The following is a 21003-nucleotide window of genomic DNA, read 5'->3' on the forward strand; positions in this document are numbered from 1 at the left end:
GGAGTGTTTAACTTGCTAACTGAACCTAGTATCCTGGATCACCCTAGGTAATAATTAATAACCCAGATCTATGAACTCGGTTTGCAGCAAGAGAGTAGTTGACACCATCATTTCAAGCCTCTGGTACAAAGATATTGCCTGAACCTTACTACACTCAAAATAGAAGTTAAATAAATGCTTTTTTAAAAAAAATATTTATTTATTTTAGAGAGAGCAAGCACATGGGCGAAAGCTGGGTGGGAAGGGGGAGACAGAGCGAGAGCGAGAGCAAGAGCAAGAAAGAGACAAAGAATCTTAAGCAGGCTCCACACCCTGCGCAGAGCCAGACACGGGACTTGATCTCACGACCCTGAGACCATGACCTGAGCCAAAATCAAGAGCCCAACACTTAACTGACAGAGCCACCAGGGCACCCCAATAAATGCTTTTTCATTCAATAAGCATTTCCTAAGGACCCACCATGTGCCAGGCATGGGACTGGGAACTCACAGGGAAATGTGGTGAGGACTTTTGGGGCTCACTGGGAACTGAACTGGACATTTCAAATGGAGAAAGACAGAATCTGGATTTAAAAAAGAGTAAAGGAAAAGTGAAAAAGTTAAAATATTGGAATACAGAAAGTCATTTTCTCCTCGTCTGGCTATTACTGAATTTCAGCATCATTACAAAGCCGAGGGCAGTAACACCATCAACCGAAATAAAATTTTCAAAATCATCTTTAAAATACAATTTTAGGTAGATTGCTATAAGAGGTGAACAGAGTTTAATTAAAAGTTTTTCTAAAACTTAACTATCAGATAGTTAATCGGATGTTGGTGACTTCCAAGCACCAGTTTTAAAATAAAAAGCAGGCCTCAAATTTTAGATGCCAATGTATTTTATCCAAGCAAATAATTTATATAAAAAAGTACTTTTTAAATATTTCTAAAGTAAGCAGTTGTAATAATTTCTTAAACTTCCAGTTCTACAGATGTTTGTGAAGGTAACTATCAAAGTTGCCAAAAGCTGACCAGAGAGACAAAAACCCTTACTTTTAAAGGTCTTAAATTTTATCATATGTGAACTGGCAAGAATTTGTGTTTTTTACATTCTTACTGCCCCTCCTTCTCTCAGTAGGGCACTCATGAACGAAGGTAAAGATAGGATATGCCAGAAAAATGAAACTAGTTTATGACGAGTAATCAAGTCTTAAAATGTTTAATTGACTACACTTAGGTTAATCCTGCTACGAATCTAATTAAATAAAAAAATTAAGAGCTTTGCTAAGGCTCTTGAGCCTTACCTCAACCATTAATCTCTCTCCTACTCATTTTTAAAGCGCCGGGTTAGCAACCAGATGCTAAAATCCATAAACAAAGAATAAACAGTGAGCTGAAAATGTGTCCCAGTTAGACTGTTTCTATGGCATTCCTGTTAAATATAGATAAGAAGTTTTTAAAGAGGTTTGGAATTCACGGGCATAGATGGGTACAAAGTGTCACCCTACCTCCAGCAGGATCTAAAGAACCCTCTTGCCACCTTTGTGGGAGGTGAAATTCAATGGGTATAAGCATTTCAGAAAGCCTATGAAGAGCATGGACGTGACCACCTTATATCACTTTAGTGACCATCTTAAAACATTCAAATACAGACTTGGGTCCTCACTTCTGACCTTTCTTTTGACAGTCTTAAGAACGGACAAATCACTGTTTTTAAGACACTAATGCTAAAGACCTGCTTGAATCATGATAAACTAGGTCATGTTGCAGTTTAACCCCCCCCCCCCGCCCCCACCAAATCTCAGGCTACAAACAGGAAAGGTTTATAACTCTTATGCTGCATATCCAGGAAAATGTCTTGGCTTGGGTAATGTCTGCCTAAAGCATAGCTGGATCAAGATATTCCAAGAAGGTCCTTAAGGATCTGCCCTTTTGCTTCCCTCTGTTCAGCCTTCCTCTGTGGTTAGCCCCGGTCTCCACCAGTTCCATCCACATAACTCTAAGTCCACGGGGGGAAGGGATTTTCTCTCCCACAAAAAATCCCAGAAGTTACCTAACTGCAAATTTGAATTGTATACTCATCCCTAAACCAAATACTGGGAAGAAGGAGATGAAAATGCACTGAATTATGAGCCTGGAGCCCATGGAGGGAGTGGCCCCATCCAAATTATGTGGGCTGACAATGTCGGGAGACTAGTCCCCTCAAAAAAACTCTGGGTGCTGTTACCAGACAAAGGGATGTTAAGCCCAAATAGCAGTTTCTATTGTATGGTCCAAGATTGAAAATGCCAGGACTCCTTGCTTGATTCAGGCCTTCCATAATCTAGGTGACAGCACCCCTATGTGCTCCTTTAATGGTTATAAGAAAGGGTTATTCAATTTTTGTTATTTATCCAGCAAGCAGATTTTGAGTGTATTCCGTGCACCAAAAACTCTGCCACTGGAGGGGAATCCAAATTCCAATAAAATACAGTGCCTGCCCTCAAAGAGCTCCTAAGGGCAAGGGCATTTAATACAAGATTACAAATTCCTGTCCCACGTATTATAAAAGGGGCATGTAGAAAGTGCTATGTGACATTTGTTCTGAATTTTCCCGGTCATTGAACATTTCTTTTTTAGCTCACTTCCGAATCTCACAAAGTACACTTAAATCTGATTTCCACAGCAAATGAGAACGATGTTACGTAAACAGCCAGGTTTTAGAACCTAAAGGTCAAAGTCTAGAATGTGCCATCCTTGTTTTACATCAATCCAGGATTTAAAATGAGACACATAAGTGGCATTCTACGACTACGAAGGTGACCTTGAAAGCAGTTTTTTTTTTCAAACAATGCCTCAGAGAGACAAACGTTACATATTCTTTGAGACAGAACAGCCAACAATTTGCAGTCCCACCTGCCATTCAAAATGCTGCAGAACTTTCCAGTACAGACTGCCTATGCTGAAGTAGGTCGTGCCAGGTGAGGACACATGTGGAATGGATAAGAAGGTAAGGGTCATGTCAGCAGGAGTAAAGCTTCGATGAGCTCCACTAACAAAAGTGATTCATTCCTCCTAAATTTGTAACATCTTCAGAAACCAGAGGAAGTCGTATGAAATAGAACAGAGAGGAAGAATTTGTTGATGAGTGAAATTTGGAAGTATTCCGAAACTGAACTCAAGTCTGGTGATATTTTTTTCTAGTTGACTAGAAATACATGTTAGGTAGAAAGTAGACATTTAAGATTTAAAGAAGTGTTTAGAACATGGAGACTAGTCTTTATTTAGTTGCATTCAAGAAACATTTATTGAGCACCTACAATGTGCCCATGTCACATTAGGCAATGTTTATGCACAAATCAATGTTGCACAATACTTGGCCTTGTCTTACTGTCTATTGGAGATAGGGCATAAACAAATAGTTACAGCATTATGTCATTTACGCTGGAACAGGCTTTTACAAGGTACTGGTGGACAGAGTTGGGGGTGGAGAGAGGGAAGAGAGGAACTCTGTTTAAGTGGAAGCTTTAAAGATGCACGGTAGTTCACTAAGGTGATGAGTCCAATGGGGGTCCATGGAGGAGAGGGCAAAAGTATAAAGTATGTCCTCCACAGGCAACTCCAAGAAGCTCATATAGGCAGAGGGAAGCCATTGAAGGCTTTGGAACAAGAGAATGACTTAATCAGAGGTGTGCCTCAGAAATCCTTCTGGTGATGTTAGGGAAGATTGGACAAGGAGAAGGGGAGAGTTTGGAATAGATATGGTAGCCGGGGCAGGAGGGGTCGGCGGGGGAGGTTCCTACAAAGGTTCAGACCAGACCTGAGGACAGACTGAACTAAGGTAGGGTGATGATATTGGAGCAATGGGAACATAGGAAAAGGTAAGGTGAGGGAAATGGCCAACACGAGTCCCAGGCGGGGCCGGCTTTAAGCATGTGGGATCTGTAGAGTCTCAGAAGGGTCCCAGGCTTGGTTTAATGCTCTGTCAACATCTTGAAACCATTAATTTTTGAACAAAGGGCCCACATGCTCATTTTCATTGTGCACTGGGCCCTGCAAATCCTACAGCTAGTCTTGCTCCCAGGCTTGTCCTGAGCTCAGAGGTGGATCACCTTGCCAATAATAGAAACTGGAAACAGAAGAACACATTTTGTTCTAAGAGGGATGGGTGGGAAGAGGTCAGTTTTGCAACACATGTACTTATGGGCCATCAAAGAAGAGCTATTCAATAGGCTGTTAGAAATTGGATGTAAATTCCATGCAAGGTACACGCTAGAGTTATAGATGTAGGGAGTACCAAGCCTAAGGTGGTGGAGAGGTTGGGTATGGATGAGAGTGTTCAGAGGAAAAGCAGCTGGAGACAGAACCTTTGGGAGCACCTATGTTTAAGGGAAAGGGAGGGGAAAGAGAAACGGGAGCTGGGGAGTTAAGAGTCCTATGTGAAAATGTTGGAATTGTGACCTGGAAGTCAAGGAAAAAAGTCTCAAGAAGGGAGTAACCATGTGAGATAAGCCACAAAGAGATCCAGTGGGGAAAATGGCCATTGCACTTGACAGTAAGAGGGTCCATGGTCATCACTGAGACCAGTAGTGGAGACGGAGGTCCTATTATAATGGAATGAAGGAACAACCAAGAGGAAACAGAAATAAGAGCAGACCATCCTTTCAAATACCTGGGCCAGGAAATCAAAAGGAGGAAAGGAGTTGAGAGTGTAGAAAATAGAGAAGGGTTTTGGTTTTTTTTCTTAAGACGGGGAAATTGAGCAGATATGCACGTGAGAGCCTTATCCTTAGCAGGTCAGAGGAGGGCACATACTTTCGGGACAAAAGTACATTCTGGAATGGGGAATGGAGACCAACAAATTCACAGATGGAATGGTCAGAGGGTGAATGCGTATTCTATACATCATTCCCTGCACGTATGTGTTAAAAAAAAAAAAAAGCCCTCAACAAATCTCTTAATTTTCTCAGTAATGTTAAGTTTACTCCTGAGAGTGAGGTGTTCAGGGTACGGGGCTTTAGAACAGTGCTGAGGCAACTCTTTGCAATCTATGAGAAGACACTGACCAGGGAGAAATATCACTGCTGAGTAGCAGGGAGGGCTCAGCGGCTCTCCAAGCAGAAGCCAGTCTCATGAAAGAGGCAGAACTGAATGATGCTTGTCATGTGTATGGATGAAAAACTAAGAGGCAACTTTGGCCCAGGGTATTACAAGAGCTCAACAAGGGGAAAAGCATTTGCCTCTGAATACTTTTTAATTAAGCTCTGAAGACCCTCCATTGCAATATTAAACCCTCACAACAGCACCTGCTTTTTCTGTGTTGCTGGGGCTGCCCAGCCAGCACCAAGGATCCTAGGCATTGGCTGGAGGTGAACCACTCTGGAGGCTGCAAACAGGGCAAGTGCTGATTTAGTGAATAATTAATGCATCACCAAGACCTGAGGCTCCTGCCTCCCTCTGCAGAAAGGAAGTTTATAAACCCATAAAGCAGCTTTACTTTGTGGTCTAATGATTAAACTTTCCCTGGGCCCTATTTCAATGCAGCTCAGTTAAAAGCTGACCAACTACCCCTTAAACCTTTCTCCCTGGGGTAATTAAAAACAAGCAAAATCTCTGGGCTGGACTAGCAAATAACTGTACTCCCCTCATGCAGGGCACTTTTGCGCAAAACCCCAACTTTGACTCCATCCATTGCGCTAAGGCAGCAGAATTGGGCTAGTTCACTGGAAGGGTGGCGGTCCCGTCGCCAGCCTCTCTTCCCACCCCAACCCCCAGGAGATGGGTGAACTGCTTCTGTTCACCCCTGATCTAACCAGGCAGGTCGCACACGGTGCCATTAGAAGCCCTCCCCTTCCCCTCACCTCACCATTTGTATACCATGGAATTCCTCTCTAGAATTGCCGAGGTGGCGCTTTGTGGAGATGGTGAAGTGTGTCTCATTCGTGGTTGAACCAACCCTGTCACGGTGAGATGGGAAAAAGCCTCACCAACAATAGTGTCATTCGAGAAATTACCTGAATTAGAGCCATTGTCTGGATTCAGGTAAGAAGTAGATTTTATAAAAACAATTAAATGGGTAATTCAATGCCGTGGCCACCTGGATGGCAGGGACGAAAGGCAGGTCCCGAATACATGCGCGCGCCCAGGGAGCCGAGCGAGCAGCAGTTTCCTGGCTTCGCGTGGACACCTTCGAGATGTCGCGTCTAGCCCAAGCTCAGTGATACCGGATTCCCTTCCTTCCCGGCAACAAACCTGACAGGTCGACCCTCTTTCTAAAGGGTTAACCCGCCTCCCCCCGCCCCCCCACCGGGTGCCCGGGGCGGGAGTCTGTGGCCCCGGGTACCCTTCCGTGACTCACTCCTTGCAAATGTAAACGCCCGAGCGCGCGGTAGGTCCCGCCGGGCCCCCCTCGCGCCGCGATCCCCACACCTACCTCCGCGACCAGCCCAGACGCCGCCCGCCCCCCGCGCGCCGCCCGCGCCGCGCACCCGGGGGCGGCCCCGCAGCCCAGCCGGCACCCGGGAGAGCCCGAAGCCCGCGGCGACCGCAGGCGCGGCCTTAAAACAAAAGAGGCGCCCCAGGAGGGTGGGACCCGGACCTCACCCCCTCCTCGCCCCGCGGTGGCCGCCCGCCCCCTCAGCCCCTGCTCTCCGTGTGCGCATGAGCGGAGGCGCCTCCCCCGGTTCCTCCCAAGGCTAAACTTTCTAATTCCCTTCTTTGGGCTCCGGGCTGCCGGCGGCAGGGAGAGCGCTCGCACCGCTCGGTGAGGAGGACAAAGTGGCTGCGCGATTTTTTCCCCCTCCCGACCCTCCAACTCCCCGCTTCCGTGGGAGCGGCAGGAAATGGAAGGGCCCCTCTCTTCTCTATGAACATTTGCTTTTTTTTTTTCTCTACTTCTCCAGAAAGGAAGACGGGGGAAAAAAGGGCAGGCGGCTCGGCGGGTGCGTGCTCCCCTCCTCTGCAGGGACTGTCCCTCGGCTACAGGGTCTGGCCATGGGGCTGCTCCAGGTGTTCGCTTTCATTTTCTTAGGTAATTCCGCGGACGCGAGGCGGGGGGAGGGTGGTGGAGGGTGGGAGGAGGAGTGGGCTTGGATGGGGAAGAGCGCGAAGGCTTTTGACCCGGCTTCGAGGGAGCCCGGAGGATCCGGAGAGGGACTGGGGTGGGAATCGTGCCCTGGGATTAAACGCCAGCGCCCTCGGTGGCAGCTGGGGAGTGCGCGCGAGGATCGCCGCGGACCCGCAACCCGGGGGCTCTGTACCCAGAACTGGGGATCCCCGGCCCCTGCTCCGGGCTTTGCACCTTCGGCCGGTTCACTGTGGGTCTCTCCACTGCTGGGGGACAGGCTTCCTGGGGTGGGCTGGGGGCTTGCCGCAGAGGGCTCCCCTGGAACCCATTTCCCAGCGAAGTGTTCTAGCTGAGCGCAGGCTTAGTCCTGGGAACAGATTGGAGCCATGTGGCTTCAATTAACCATCGCTGTTTGCCCCCGGATGGCGCCAGAAACAGCTGGACCGGGTGCTTCCCTGGAATGACGAAGCGTTGAAGCCACTCCAAAGCCGCAGGGACTTGTCCACTCTCCCCTTGCTTGGGAAAGCGGCTCCCCCTGCGACTCCTGCTGCCTCGCCCCCAGAGAAGCGCCCGGGACCTCCGAGCGTGCACGCACACACACTCGCAGCCCCACACTCACACATTTCCACTCGCGCGCACACACAGGGTTTCACACTGAGGATGCACAGGCTGCCGCGTGCACGGAGGTTCATACACTCACCACCTACCGGCGTGCGCATGGGTGTTCAGGTCCACGCACAGGCACATGGAAGTGGCTAGTCTGCACATCTACCTTTTGAGGCTGGAGCTGCTTCCCCAAGGCAGATCTGGGTGGGCTTGAGTGTCTATGGGTCTCGCTGGAATGATGTTCTGGGCTGCCGGACCAACGTGATCTCGTGTCTCTCTCCGAACCCTCTTCACGTCCCGGCCTCTCCCTTCGCTCATCTTTCCACTGTGCCTCTTTTCTGTGCGTTCTGCTTTCTTCTGAGCCTACTCTGTTCCCGACCCTGCTTGTTTTCCTTTTGCTTGGGCTCGCTCCCTGCTTGTGCCCTCCTCCCCACCTCCCCGGTCGCCTGCCCTTTCCACAGCCCTGTGCGGAGCCCAAGTGTGCGCCCAAGAGCCCGAATTCAGCTACGGCTGCGCGGAGGGCAGCTGCTACCCCGCCACGGGCGACCTTCTCATCGGCCGGGCACAGAAGCTCTCGGTGACCTCGACGTGCGGGCTGCACAAGCCCGAGCCGTACTGTATTGTCAGCCACCTCCAGGTGAGGGCGGAGATCCCAGCTCCCGGCTCTGCGCGCGCCTCCTCCGGTCCAGACCTAGGGGCGAGGCCCTGGAGACTCCACATCCTGCCAGCGATAGGAAGCGCGGCCGGTCGGGGAGTCCCGGGATTGGACTGATTGCTCACCCTTTTTTGCTCCATCTCCGTTTGCACAGTTGTATCCGCCAAACATTTCCTGCCTCCTCCACCGCCGGCACAGTCCGTATGGAAAGGCAGGGCTGCGGGCCGACCCGGTCCCTGCCCCGGATCCTAACCCGGAGCCTTCAAAAGTCCCGAGTGTTTTAGGTTTTGTTTTTATTTTAAGTCTGTCCTCCTTGGAAATGTGTATAAAAGATAGTTTATCCTCTTTTTCTTAGACTGAGTAGTGATCTTGGGTTTTTCCTGTTTCACTTGGATAAAGGGTATGGCTGCACTGACAGATACCTTGCAAGGTCGCTGTAATCACTGAACCTGATTTTCTCTCCTGTGGTGCTGTTCCCCATCTACCTCCATTAGATACTTTTTTCAAAATGCCCTGGTTGCCATGGTACCCTGATAGAGAAGGACCAAAATGAAATTTCAGGGTGCTGCTTCTAACAGTGGGCCAGGATCTTAGATTTCAAAGGTCACGTTTTTACAAAGTCAAAACTAATTTTGGGGGCGTCTGGGTGGCTCAGCAACTGCCTTCGGCTCAGGTCATGATCCTGGAGTCCTCTGATTGAGCCTGGCGCCAGGCTCCCTGCTCGGTGGGGAACCTGCTTCTCCTTCTCCCTCTGCCTGCTGCTCCCCCTGTTTGTGCGCGCTCTCTCTCTCTGTCAAATAAATAAAATCTTTAAAAAACAAAAAAACTAATTTTTATTTTATTTTTAAAATATTGTATTTATTTTTCAGAGAGAGGGTACAAGCAGGGTGAGTGGTAGGCAGAGCAGGCAGAGGGAGAAGCAGGCTCCCCACTGAGCAAGGAGCTCCATGTGGGGCCCAGGACCCCCAGGATCATGACTTGAGCCCAAGACAGACTCTTAACCTGACTGAGCCACCCAGGCGTCCTAAAACTATTTTTTTAAAAAAGACCAAAACCAACTAACTACCTAGAATCAGAAGCCTTTTGCTTGATTTTTTTTTTTTTTTTCCTTAAGTACACTGATATTTCTGACCTCTAAAGTAAGCAAAAGGCATTTAGGGCCAGAGCCAGCTGCTTCCATTTTGGTCCCTTCACTTATCTGTATACCTGCCCTTTGGGAGGAGGTCTATGCTGTGCAGTTTGCACGGCGGAGGCCTTAAAATGGATTCACTTTTACAAAGCCAAGAGAGCACCCATCCTGGAGACCTGATAAATTAAACCAAAGGAATGTGGTAAAGTGGATTCTGTTCATTTGCTTCCAGTTTTATACAGAGATGTCTAGACTGCTTCCTCCTGATTAGAAGGGTGGCTGTAATTAAACTTTTTTAAGTTCTGGTAATTGTTCTTCAGTATTAGTTTCCTTGACTACAAGTTAAATGAAGGCAGTCGATGGTAACTTTTCTAATATTAGCATGTAAATTTTACTTTAAATATTGTGTTAACATTTACCTCGGAGGCGAGGACATCCTGTAAATGAATCACTAGATTCTGAAACCGGCTTTGACCAGAATGAGAATTGAATTGTCTTCAAAGCCAAGTCGAGGCAAACTCTCTGGTTTACATGATTAGCGATGAAAGTATGGAGTGCTCTTTACAGATATCAGAGCCTAAAGAAAGGGACTGGGTGTGCGCTTTTCTCAAACATTTAATGGGTCTGAAAATTGAGGCAGGAATCTTAAGTATTTTGTCTAGGGTCCCACTGCATTCCTGACTTCTGTTCTCTCTCTTTTTCTTAGTATATTTTGCTAGTCCCTAAATCCTTTTGAGAGGAAGGGGATACGTAATAGCTAAATAAATACAAACATAGGAGTACAGCCTGTTGGCACTGTCCTTATCAGAATATTACCCCTGTTTAAATGTTGCTCGACGTATGTGGATGTCTACAGAAGCCATCTCAGCTTCATTAGAGTCTGTGTTGGCGTTCTTTGAGTTGGTCTCAGTATACAGTGCTTTCAACAAAGCAGCACAGCCTGGTACCCACTTCCCAGATATTCTGTGCGGTTTCTAGGTTAGCCTGCAAGCTGCCACCATGAATTCACTGCTTGGGCAGAGCAAAAGCTGAGAAAACTGGTTCTGTATTTCCCAAAGCTGCTTAAATACATCTGCCTAATACTTGGCCTCTGTCTTGTGAGGTTTTAGAAAATCAGGGTGAATGAATATTTTTTGCTTTCATTTTTCAGTTAGCTTTATGTCAGCAAAAATTCTCTAATACCTCTTCTGCATTTTACTGGAAGAGTAAGCTTCTCTAGCTATTCATTGAGATGAAAGCTTATGCCTAGAAATTTCATTTTGATTAAATTAATAGTTTGTGGAAACAATGCCGCCTTTTACTTTTGACCTTGAATTTACAAGAGTGGAAGAAATTTTCAGGAGTAATTCATATCCCATAAGTTAAAAAGCAGAAGGCATATTATGTGTCACGTAAGTAATTTTGGCACATGCATTTTTCTTGAAGCAAGTAGGTTTGATTTCTGTATTGTGGGCTTAATTTTTGGTGTGTGCGTGTGTGTGTGTGTGATTGCTTCCTAGACTCATGAAACTAACTTTCCTTTCAGGAGGACAAAAAATGCTTCATCTGCAATTCACAAGATCCTTATCATGAGACCCTCAATCCTGACAGTCATCTCATTGAAAATGTGGTCACTACATTTGCTCCAAACCGCCTTAAGATTTGGTGGCAATCCGAAAATGGTATGTGGTTGGTGTGGGAACAAGTTCCACGGTGTGTGATTGGTCACCTGGAAGTTTATAGACTCCTGGGTATTTGTAGTCTTGATTGGTTTTTCTGCCCTGTAATTATGGCCTTTGGCAGATTTACTGCCTAGCACTAACTTTTCTTGGTAAAATCTGATCTTTTTTCCAGAAGCATGCACTTTCCATAAGAAAGCAGTCTTTGATGCTAGACCAAAGGGATATTTCGTAGTCCTCATCCTGAGGGGAGTCTGCCGGGATGGGCTGTATCTGTTGGGGGTGTGGGAAGGCCCTGCACAGCCCTGAATCTTCCACAAAATATAGCATCTTTCATTTTGATCAACCCCAAAGGAAAGGGCAGAAGCAGCCCCCACCTCTACCATTGCCGTCCTTCTCTCTAAAGAAAGTTCAGTAATAGTACTATGAATCAGCACTAGATATTAATTTTTCAAAGACTCTGTCAACCTAGATATGACCCCAACTCAGTTTCTCTAGTGAGTATGTGAACCCAGCCGCTTTTTCCTTTCTTTGCCTTGGGGTTTGGGTTTAGTAAAGTCATCAAATTCGATGTTACTTCACTGGGAAACTAAGCCCCAATTAGTTTGGCATTTGTTTCAAACTTGAATGCTGAACTTTGGGAAATAAAGGTAGAGTTCTTGTGTCTCTTTTTTTTTTAATGAAATTTTTTTTAAAGATTTTATTTATTTAATTGACAGAGAGAGAGAGAGAGAGAGAGAACACAAGCGGGGGGAGTGGGAGAGGGAGAAGCAGGCTTCCCGCTGAGCAGGGAGCCCCATGCGGGGCTTGATCCCAGGACCCTGGGATCATGACCTGAGCCAAAGGCAGTTGCTTAACCAACTGAGCCACCCAGGCACCCCGAGTTCTTGTGTCTCTTAATTAACAAGGTACCATTAGATGTTCCAAAAAATTATGAGAATTCTGGCTCTCAAAGAAGTGAACCTAGGCTTGGCCATAGAGAGCATGGATTCGACTAGATCTATCTATTACATGTGCCCTGTCCCTGGGAAGCTTTCAGAGGCTTGCTGTCATTTAACAATCTATAAAGAGGAACTCCCTTACTAGACTTCCTTGTCATTGGCTATGAAATTATACTTGCTTTCCAGAAGACTGTTGGTTTCCGGGGGAGGGTTGGTTGATTTTTCATTGGTCAGCCTTGGGACTGCATTGTTTACCAGATTGAGACAGACTGGTCCTCAAAAAAGCATGTGGCTATTAGAGCCTTATCAATTCTTATAGGAGGTTATCTTGGCTGATAGTTAAGTGTGAAAGAGAGGTTTCTGTAAGTCTGTACTCAAATCCCAAAGGACTTCTGAAATAGCATAGAGCTGCTTACAAACAGGAGCATGTCCCGACTGCCCACATTCTTCCAGTGACATGAAAAGACCATTAGAAGGACGCCTCAACTTTAGTATCAAGTTGATAGACAGTAAAATCGTTCATCATGTGCTGTAGTTCCAGGGGAGGGTTTTTCTTGGTCACATCAGGAGTTCATCAATTTCTGCAACTTTGAATTTGTGGGGCAAGAGAGGCCAAATGCCAGAAAGACAGATTTTCAAGTAGAGGGGCTTGCATTCTCTGTCACGAGAGATTAGATGAGGTTAGGCTGAAGCCTAGTCTTCAGAAAGTCAAACTGATGGTTACTGCCCCATCCTCTCCTTGGTGTCCAATAGCTCATCATTAAAGACGTTCTCTATGGATGTGATGTTATCCATTTTCCGTGGGTTTCGTCTAAGTTGAGCTTTAGATGGCGGCATTAAATTATCGGTGTTCACAATGTTTATAGCAGCAATGTCCACAATAGCCAAACTGTGGAAAGAGCCAAGATGTCCATCGACAGATGAATGGATAAAGAAGATGTGGTATATGTACACAATGGAATATTATGCAGCCATCAACAGGAATGAAATCTTGCCATGTGCAACAATGTGGATGGAACTGGAGGGTATTATGCTGAGTAAAATAAGTCAGAGAAAGACATGTATCATATGACCTCACTGATATGAGGAATTCTTAATCTCAGGAAACAAACTGAGGGTTGCTGGAGTGGTGGGGGGTGGGAGGGATGGGGTGGCTGGGTGATAGACATTGGGGAGGGTATGTGCTATGGTGAGCGCTGTGAATTGTACAAGACTGTTGAATCACAAATCTGTACCTCTGAAACAAATAATGCAATATATGTTAAGAAAAAAAAAAGAAGATAGCAGGAGGGGAAGAATGAAGGGGAGTAAGTCGGAGGGGGAGACGAACCATGAGAGACGATGGACTCTGAAAAACAAACTGAGGGTTCTAGAGGGGAGGGGGGTGGGGGGATGGGTTAGCCTGGTGATGGGTATTAAGGAGGGTACATTCTGCGTGGAGCACTGGGTGTTATGCACAAACAGTGAATCATGGAACACTACATCAAAAACTAATGATGTAATATATGGTGATTAACATAACAATAAAAAATTATCAGTGTTCAGGCATCGAAATGGGCTTGGAGGGTGCAGCTACTTTTCACTTACCCTTCCTAATGATCTATCCTTAGGTCTGACAGAAATCAAATATGCCGTAAAAGAATCATCTTGTTTCTTTTCTCTGTGGCTTTTTCTTCCCTTATTAAAAAAAAAAAAAAAAAACTGTAATGCCTTATCAGGTTCCAAATCTAAAATGGAATGTGCTTTTAGGGTGCACGTTGCAGCCTATGTTCTTATGTTACAGAAAGGGTACTGGTCTTGTTTGTACTTTACGTTATTTTGTTATCTCTTCATTTTGGACAAACATTGTAGGCTTTTAAAAAGCCTGGGAGAGAAGAGACACATGGTGGCTGAGCTAGCATTTCACTCTGAAATGTCCAGAGTCGGTTTATAATATGCTCTTTTTAATAAGTTAGATAAGGTTGGTTAGTGTGATTATAATGTTTTTCTTTAACATTCCAACTAACTCATATCCGTTTCAGTGACCACCCCCCACCCCCTACAATTGGCTTGGCGGTTTTCCAGTGGGAGAGTTTATTTCAAAAGTCCTACTGATTTCCTGAAAATACACCAGCCCGTGACATGATTCATTCTGACACATTCCTGTCTTCCTGCCTTTAAGACTTCTTTTGCTCTAGAAGGTGGACCCCCAGAGCTCTCTCGAGCCCAGGAAACAGGGAAGGGTCTCCTTTAGCAAACAGGCAGGCTAGAGGGCCCAAGATATTGGAGGGGAGGGAGGTACTTTCCATCTCTGGAATTCCAGTGGCCTTTTTTAGTGTGTTAACGTAGGACTGACCGACCCTCGGGGCATGGTGCAAGTGCCCATTTCTTTGTTCAGGCTTCCCCCTGAAAGGGAAGATGTTAGGGTTAGGGTTAGTTAGTATTTGTTCTGGGCCAGTTTATTTATTTGACCCATTCTTTGTCTCTGGCATTGTTTTTCCGTTGTGGTGATGCATCCAAAGCCTTCCCCATCAGGGACAGGTCTTTCTAAACGGGAGCATAACTAACATGAGTGGTAGATTCTTATTTATTTTCTTTGCTGCTGCATTAAAAAAAGGAATACTTGTGATTTGCCTGGAGGAGGATTAGGTCCCCTGCTTTAGGCTGCAAGCTGAACCCCTACTGTGCCCAGGAAGTGACCCCATCCTTCCTCTCGGAGAGTCGCTCGGTTTAGGGGATTGGGAAGATGTTTAACTTTCTCCTAAGCCAAAGCTGCCTTTTTTTTTTAAGGTTTTATTTATTTATTTGACAGAAACACAGCTAGAGAGGGAACACAAGCAGGGGGAGTGGGAGAGGGAGAAGCAGGCTTCCCGCTGAGCAGGGAGCCCAACGCGGGGCTCAATCCAGGACCCTGGGATCATGACCTGAGCCAAAGGCAGACACTTAATGACTGAGCCACCCAGGCGCCCCCAAAAGCTGCCTTTCTTGACAGCCCTAGAGGCATTTTGCCAGAGGCCTTTTCCACTGAGCAGATTCAATATGTCGAACTCCCGGAACGATTTGTGGAAAACTGGAGAATCCTTCTGATTTGTGCCTTACCTCCTACCCCGAGGCAGGTTTCTTGTCTTCAGCTTCACTTTCAGATAGAATGCAAGGAGGATTTCTTTTTTTTTTAAATTTTTATTGTTATGTTAATCACCATACATTACATCATTAGTTCTTTTTTTTTTTTTTTAAAGATTTTATTTATTTATTCAGAAGAGACAGAGAGAGACAGGCAGAGGGAGAAGCAGGCTCCCCGCTGAGCGGGGAGCCTGATGCGGGACTCAATCCCAGGCCCCTGGGATCATGACCTGAGCCGAAGGCAGACGCTTAACGACTGAGCCACCCAGGCGCCCACATCATTAGTTCTTGAGGTAGTGTTCCATGATTCATTGTTTGTGCATAACACCCAGGCAAGGAGGATTTCTATGAGGGGCACAAAGAGAATTTAAGACAACAGTCCCAACTCTTCACAGATGGTCCTGTTTACCTATTTCCTTTCTTATTTCTAAAAAATCTCCTATAGGCGTGGAAAATGTAACGATCCAACTGGATTTGGAAGCAGAATTCCATTTTACTCATCTCATAATGACTTTCAAGGTAAGGAATTCGTCATTTTTCTCACAAATGACACGTTGAAAGCGCTGTGTCATTCCCTTTTCGGTATGGATGTCTGTTGTGTGTTGGCCTAAATGGGAACTTAAATATTCTTGTTGCCATAAATTGGGATCATCGAGCAGCTTTTAAAGATGGGCATGAATAACTATGTTTAACAAATACTCTATCTTCATGGCAAGTAGAGAGCGAGCCTCTAGTCTAAGGTAATTCAACTGTAAACTTTTAATTAGATGTCTTTTTATTTCCCCACGGAGAGAGGCAGCTTTGACTCTCTCCCAAACCACAATAAAACATCTGGAGAGTAAATCCCTGATCCCTTGTGTTGATGTTTTAATGCTGAGCTTGGTAACTGCAAAGGAAGTGTATTATCTTTGATTTTCAAGGGTTTGCAAAATTTGTGGGAAAAGTTTTGCAGTTCCTTAGGAAATGCGTATGCCTTCTTAAATGTGGATTTTCTCATCCTTTTTCTTTTAGAGATGTAAAATGACTCCAGGGCTAGGGAATTTCTCTGGACAAAGTCCCTTTGTTTCCTCATAAGCAGCTGCCTGGAAATGACAGACTTTGCATGGCTTAAAGTACACATTGATGCACATAAAACCCATAATTTACCTCTTGCTTCTCAGATTAAAATCGCTTTGGGTAGTTTTTGGTTGGAGTTGGGGGCCTTAGCTGCACCCTCTCAGGTTAGGAAGAGGTGCCAGGGAGAGATTGACCGATGTGTGCAGGTAGCCGAGAAAGTCTTATCATGCCCGGAACCAAAGCCTAGGAGGCCAAGGAGCATGGAAGTCAGAACATGACTAGGAGGGATGGTGGACTGCTGGCTCCCAGGCCTGAGCCCCTACCCCCCGCCAACCCTCCCCACCCCCCACTCCAGAGGTGCTGTTGCTGCTAGAGAGGAAGGCTTCCACTGTGACACCTGATACGGGGGGAGGCAGGGGCTTTTACTAAGCAACTCAACACTGTGCCTTCTCCCTTCATTAACCGCGGCCAAGCTCAGCCTGGCCATTAGAAGTGAAACTCAGCCATGCATGAGGATGTTGCCTTCCTGTTATGTGACGCCTAAAAATATACAAAAATATCATTATTCATGTCGATGGCCCTATCTTTTACTTTGGAAAGGGCATCTGTGTGCCTACATGGGTCATTCTGAGTTTGCGTACACCCAGAGGTCCTTTGGGTACATATTCTGTAGTTAAATACTCATTCAAGTGAGTACCGTGGGCCAAAGGTGAAACTGCACACAAGTGTGGAAGGTCAAAGAGGCAGTGACCGAACAGAGACATGAAGGATGGGTACAGGCAGTCGGACTGTGGTTGGTGAGAGAGACCTCATCCTGCAGGTTCTCGCTCCCATGGGAAAAGCAGTATCTATGGGGTTGGGCAGGCTTGGGTATAAATCCCCACTCCGCCCCTTCTTGGCACGTGTGGCCAGAGCCTCGGCTTCTTCTTGGGAAGGAAGAATGAGAACACTGCCTTCTAGGGTTGTGCGCCCTAGTCCTCTGCTGCGGGAATAGGCATCATCTTGCTACCTGGCATCTAATGGGAATGTGATCATTTTTATATACACTGATGCTTGGCAGGTAGTGATTGCTCTACAAATATTTACTGACTGAATAAGTGTATCAAGGAATTCAGCCATCTTCTGTCTGTAAGAAACTGCCCTAGGTCTTGCGGGAGATTTTAATGATACCGCGGTTGCTTTTCTTCGGGACCTTTCCATCTATACTAGGGGTGTGGAGGAAGCACAGACTTGCAAATAACTTCTGTCACAGAGGGTGCTGAGTGCTCAGCAGAAGGTCGGACAGTGCACATTCTGAGTACGGAGGAGGACGAGAGTAGTCTTAGCCTGGGCCGAAGGAGGAAGCTTCGTGAAGAGACATCTGGGACTGCATTTGACCAGGGCCGGGAACGGTGAGCACAATCTCTGTGGGAGGAGGTGCAAGAAAAGCCATTCTTGGCAGAGGACACCGTCTGAGAACAAGGCACTGGTGGGGGACAGTTCAGGCAGGGTTTGCCTCAAGCATGGGGCCGTGCGGGGCAGAGGGAAGGAAGATGACAGTCAGGAGGACCGGGACTCCTGGCGAGGGGTGCGAACTGTATAGCAAACGGGGAGCCGTTGACAGGGAAATGAGACTATTTCAGGAAGGTCGCCGAGAGGCAACAGAGGAGGGCCCGGGGCAGTGAGAACCGAGGGCTCGTGGGGAGGCCCCCGTTGAGGCCTGTGTTAATGGGGGGCTCACCTAGGAGACTACTGGTATGCATGCAGAGACGGGCCTGACTCTGGCGCGGGAGGGAGCTGCCCCTGCCTTCCAGGGAGTCCTGGATGCATTGCCAGCAAAGCTTTTTCAAATCACACACGTCCCCTTGCTGCTGTACTCTTAGCCTCCACTGCTACTGCCTTTGAGAATCAGCACTCACTTTCTATGCGAGGCCTCGGCTGGACCCTTTGTAATCAGAGGTTCAGCTGTGAATCGGAGAAGGCTGAGAAGCAGAACGACAGAAGGGAGGGCGAGAGGGATGAAGCAAAGATCTTTTGGCGGTCTGAGCTGAGTAAGCAGGAGCGCGGCATTTGGGCGACAGGACCGCGGACAGGAGCCGACGGTGGTGAAGAACACGTGTTTGCCGTGGAGATAGCTGCTTGCTAAGGGGAGTGGGTTTTCGTGGGCCAGTGAAACTCCTGTAACCTATACACGGTGTGTTTTGGTCGATAGCCAGGTGTTTCCAAAATTGTGGCTCTTTTATGGCATAGAAATTCAGAGGTGGCCGCGCCCGTGGTGTGAGCCCTGGGCAGGTTGTTGAGTAAGCAGAGTGTGGAAGGGCCTCCATTCTGAACATACCAGTATTGTCCTGGGTTCCAGCAGCCTCCTAACTCCACAGGAAATTGGAGAACTCTGTCAGTGGCCCTTTGGGACTCAGAAGCTTCCAGAAAGGAGCACAGCCAGCACTGGCTATCAGGCGTTTCCTCTCTGCTCCCCTGTGACACAGAGACATCAGGCTGCCCTGTCCCTAGAGGTCACCACCCAGGAGGCAGGTCTCCTGGGGAGCTTGTCTTGGCTGACGTAGTTATTGGGGTTTCCCCCCCTTACTTTAAAATCCTTCCTCACATACTCTTGAGTTTAATAAAGTACAATTTTCTTATATTCCTGAATAGGTAAAAAGTAAAAACCCAAGCAACTAGTAAGTGAATAAGTCAAAGAATCTGTCAAAATGTGACCTTCCGTTTTCTGATCCTTGTCTCCTTTGATCCGTGCAGAAGACCATCAGGATTATTAAGGAAGACAGAAGGAGGTCTGGGAATGCACTAGTCTCACCATTAGTGGTCACCCAGATTTCTCCCAAGCATTGGTTTTAATTCACAAGGGAGGGTCCGTTCAGGTTCTGTTGGCTGGGCTGGCTCCATTGTCCTCTTCTCCCTGCAATGGAACGTGCCTTCCACTTCCCAAACGTCCGTACCCCCTCCTCGGGCACGGAGGCCTGGGCCCCCTGGTAGAGCTCATCCTGCTTTGTCTCTTCTTTCCAGTGCACCCTGCCCACCACACCCTCCCAAATCTCTGTCCTGCCTCAGTTTCCAGGAATCTGGCCTTTGTACTCCATCGTCTGTGACATCCCTTTGTTGGTCTGCTATGACGCCATCAGCCAGTGAGGCAGAAGGATGGGTTTGGCCCTCATTCAGCCTGGATTTGAATCTAAGCTCTGCCTCTCTAGCAAGTCAGGGAATGTGTCTGAGCCTCAAGTTCCCATGTGTAAGAAGAGTGTGTCGTGAGGGTGTGTTAGTTTCCTGGGGCTGCCATAATGAGGTACCCCACACTGGGGGGCTTAAACCACAGAGGTGTGTTGTCTCACAGCTCTGGAGGCTTGACGTGCGAGATTGAAGTATGGGCCGAGTTGGCTTCTCCTGTGGCCTCTCTCTTTCCTTTGGAGATGGCGGTCTTTCCTCTCTCTTCCCTTGGTCTTCCCTTGGACATGCCCGTACCCTAGTTGTTGCTGCTTATAAAGAATGCCAGTCCAGGCGATTAGGCCACTGTAAGACCGCTTTCTTTAATAACCCACATAAATACCTGATCTCCAAATACAGTCACGTTCCGCGGGATGAGGGCTCAGGTCTTCAAATTAAGAATTTGGGGAGGACACGATTCGGCCCGTAACAGGAGGTTAGGAAATGATGAATTAAAGTGCCTGGCACCACTCTCTTTGCTTCTTTGGCTAGCCCTGTGTTGATGCATTTTCTGGAGCAATGACTTCGGCTCTTTTATCTTGCCCTTTGCTTTTCGGAAGGAAATCCTACCTTTGGAGGTTTCAAATATCGTATGCCAACAGTGATTCCCAAATCCACGGTTCAGGCTCCGTTGGCGCAGCTGGGTGCCAGACCACTGTTTCTGGTTGTCCAGTGGGTGTCCCCTTGTGGATGCCTCATGTGTTATTAGTCCAAAACCAAACACCTTCCTTCTCTTCTGTGGCTTTGCTTTTAGCACGGTTGCCCCCCACTATCCAAGCTCAAGTGCCCGTGTTTTTCTCCTTCCCTCCCTTTCCACTGAAACCTAACAGATCACCAAGTGCAATTCAATATATTTTACTAAATTCATTAAGTTTTCAGAGCAATTGCGTCCTTTCTCTCCGACCATACCGTAATGCTTGAGTTAGGACCTTCATCTTTTTTTCTCTCGGTTTGCTTGTCACTTGATTTTTTTTCTTTTCTTTTTTTTTTTAAAGATTTTATTTATTTGACAGAGAGAGAGAGACTGCGAGAGAGGGAACACAAGCAGGGGGAGGGGGAGAGGGAGAAGCAGGCCCCCCGCAGAGCAGGGAGCCCGATGCGGGGCTCGATCCCAGGACTCTGGGACCATGACCTGAGCCGAAGGCAGACGCTTAATGACTGAGCCACCCAAGCACCTCTGTCACTTGGTTTTTTTTTTTTGCTTATTGTTTTTTCCATGTCCAATAACAGTGCCCCAGGATTATTTTTATAAAGTGCAATCTGATCATTTCATTCTGTCCACTTAAGTCTTTTGGTGTTACCCTTTTGTGGCATAAAAATAAAGGAAACCCCTTTGCATGGCCAACAAATTCCTTCCTCCCCTGCCCTAGTCAACCTCTTCTGCCTCCTGCAGCCACCTCCACCTACCGCCTAGAAGACCCCTACCCTTTTAGGATCCAGTTCAAGGCCATCTTGTCTCTGAAGCATTCCCTAGCTTGTGTGTGTGTGTGTGTGTGTGTGTGTGGTAAAATATACATAACACAAAATTTGCCATTTTAACCCTTTTTAAATATACAATTCAGTAGCATTAGGTGTCTTCACAATGTTGCACAACCATCACTACTATCTATTTCCAGAGCTTTTTCATCACCCCAAATA

At 46.9% G+C, this 21003-nt stretch overlaps 1 protein-coding gene across 1 annotated transcript in view; it reads left to right on the plus strand.

Annotated features, from left to right (window-relative positions):
* The first annotated feature begins 6935 nt into the window (after window positions 1–6935).
* Window positions 6936–21003, plus strand: part of LAMB1 (laminin subunit beta 1) — a 70010-nt gene continuing 55942 nt past the window's right edge. The window contains exons 1-4 of the mRNA XM_028094514.2: window positions 6936–6987; window positions 8091–8266; window positions 10939–11074; window positions 15560–15633. Of these exons, the coding sequence (XP_027950315.1) occupies window positions 6951–6987; window positions 8091–8266; window positions 10939–11074; window positions 15560–15633 (423 nt within the window). The 5' untranslated portion in view covers window positions 6936–6950. The remainder of the gene's footprint in view (window positions 6988–8090; window positions 8267–10938; window positions 11075–15559; window positions 15634–21003) is intronic.

This window comes from Eumetopias jubatus, unplaced genomic scaffold (assembly GCF_037043125.1).
Source record: "Eumetopias jubatus isolate StellerSeaLion01/CBP00866 unplaced genomic scaffold, mEumJub1_p1.0 scaffold_14, whole genome shotgun sequence".
Lineage (NCBI taxonomy): Eukaryota > Metazoa > Chordata > Mammalia > Carnivora > Otariidae > Eumetopias > Eumetopias jubatus.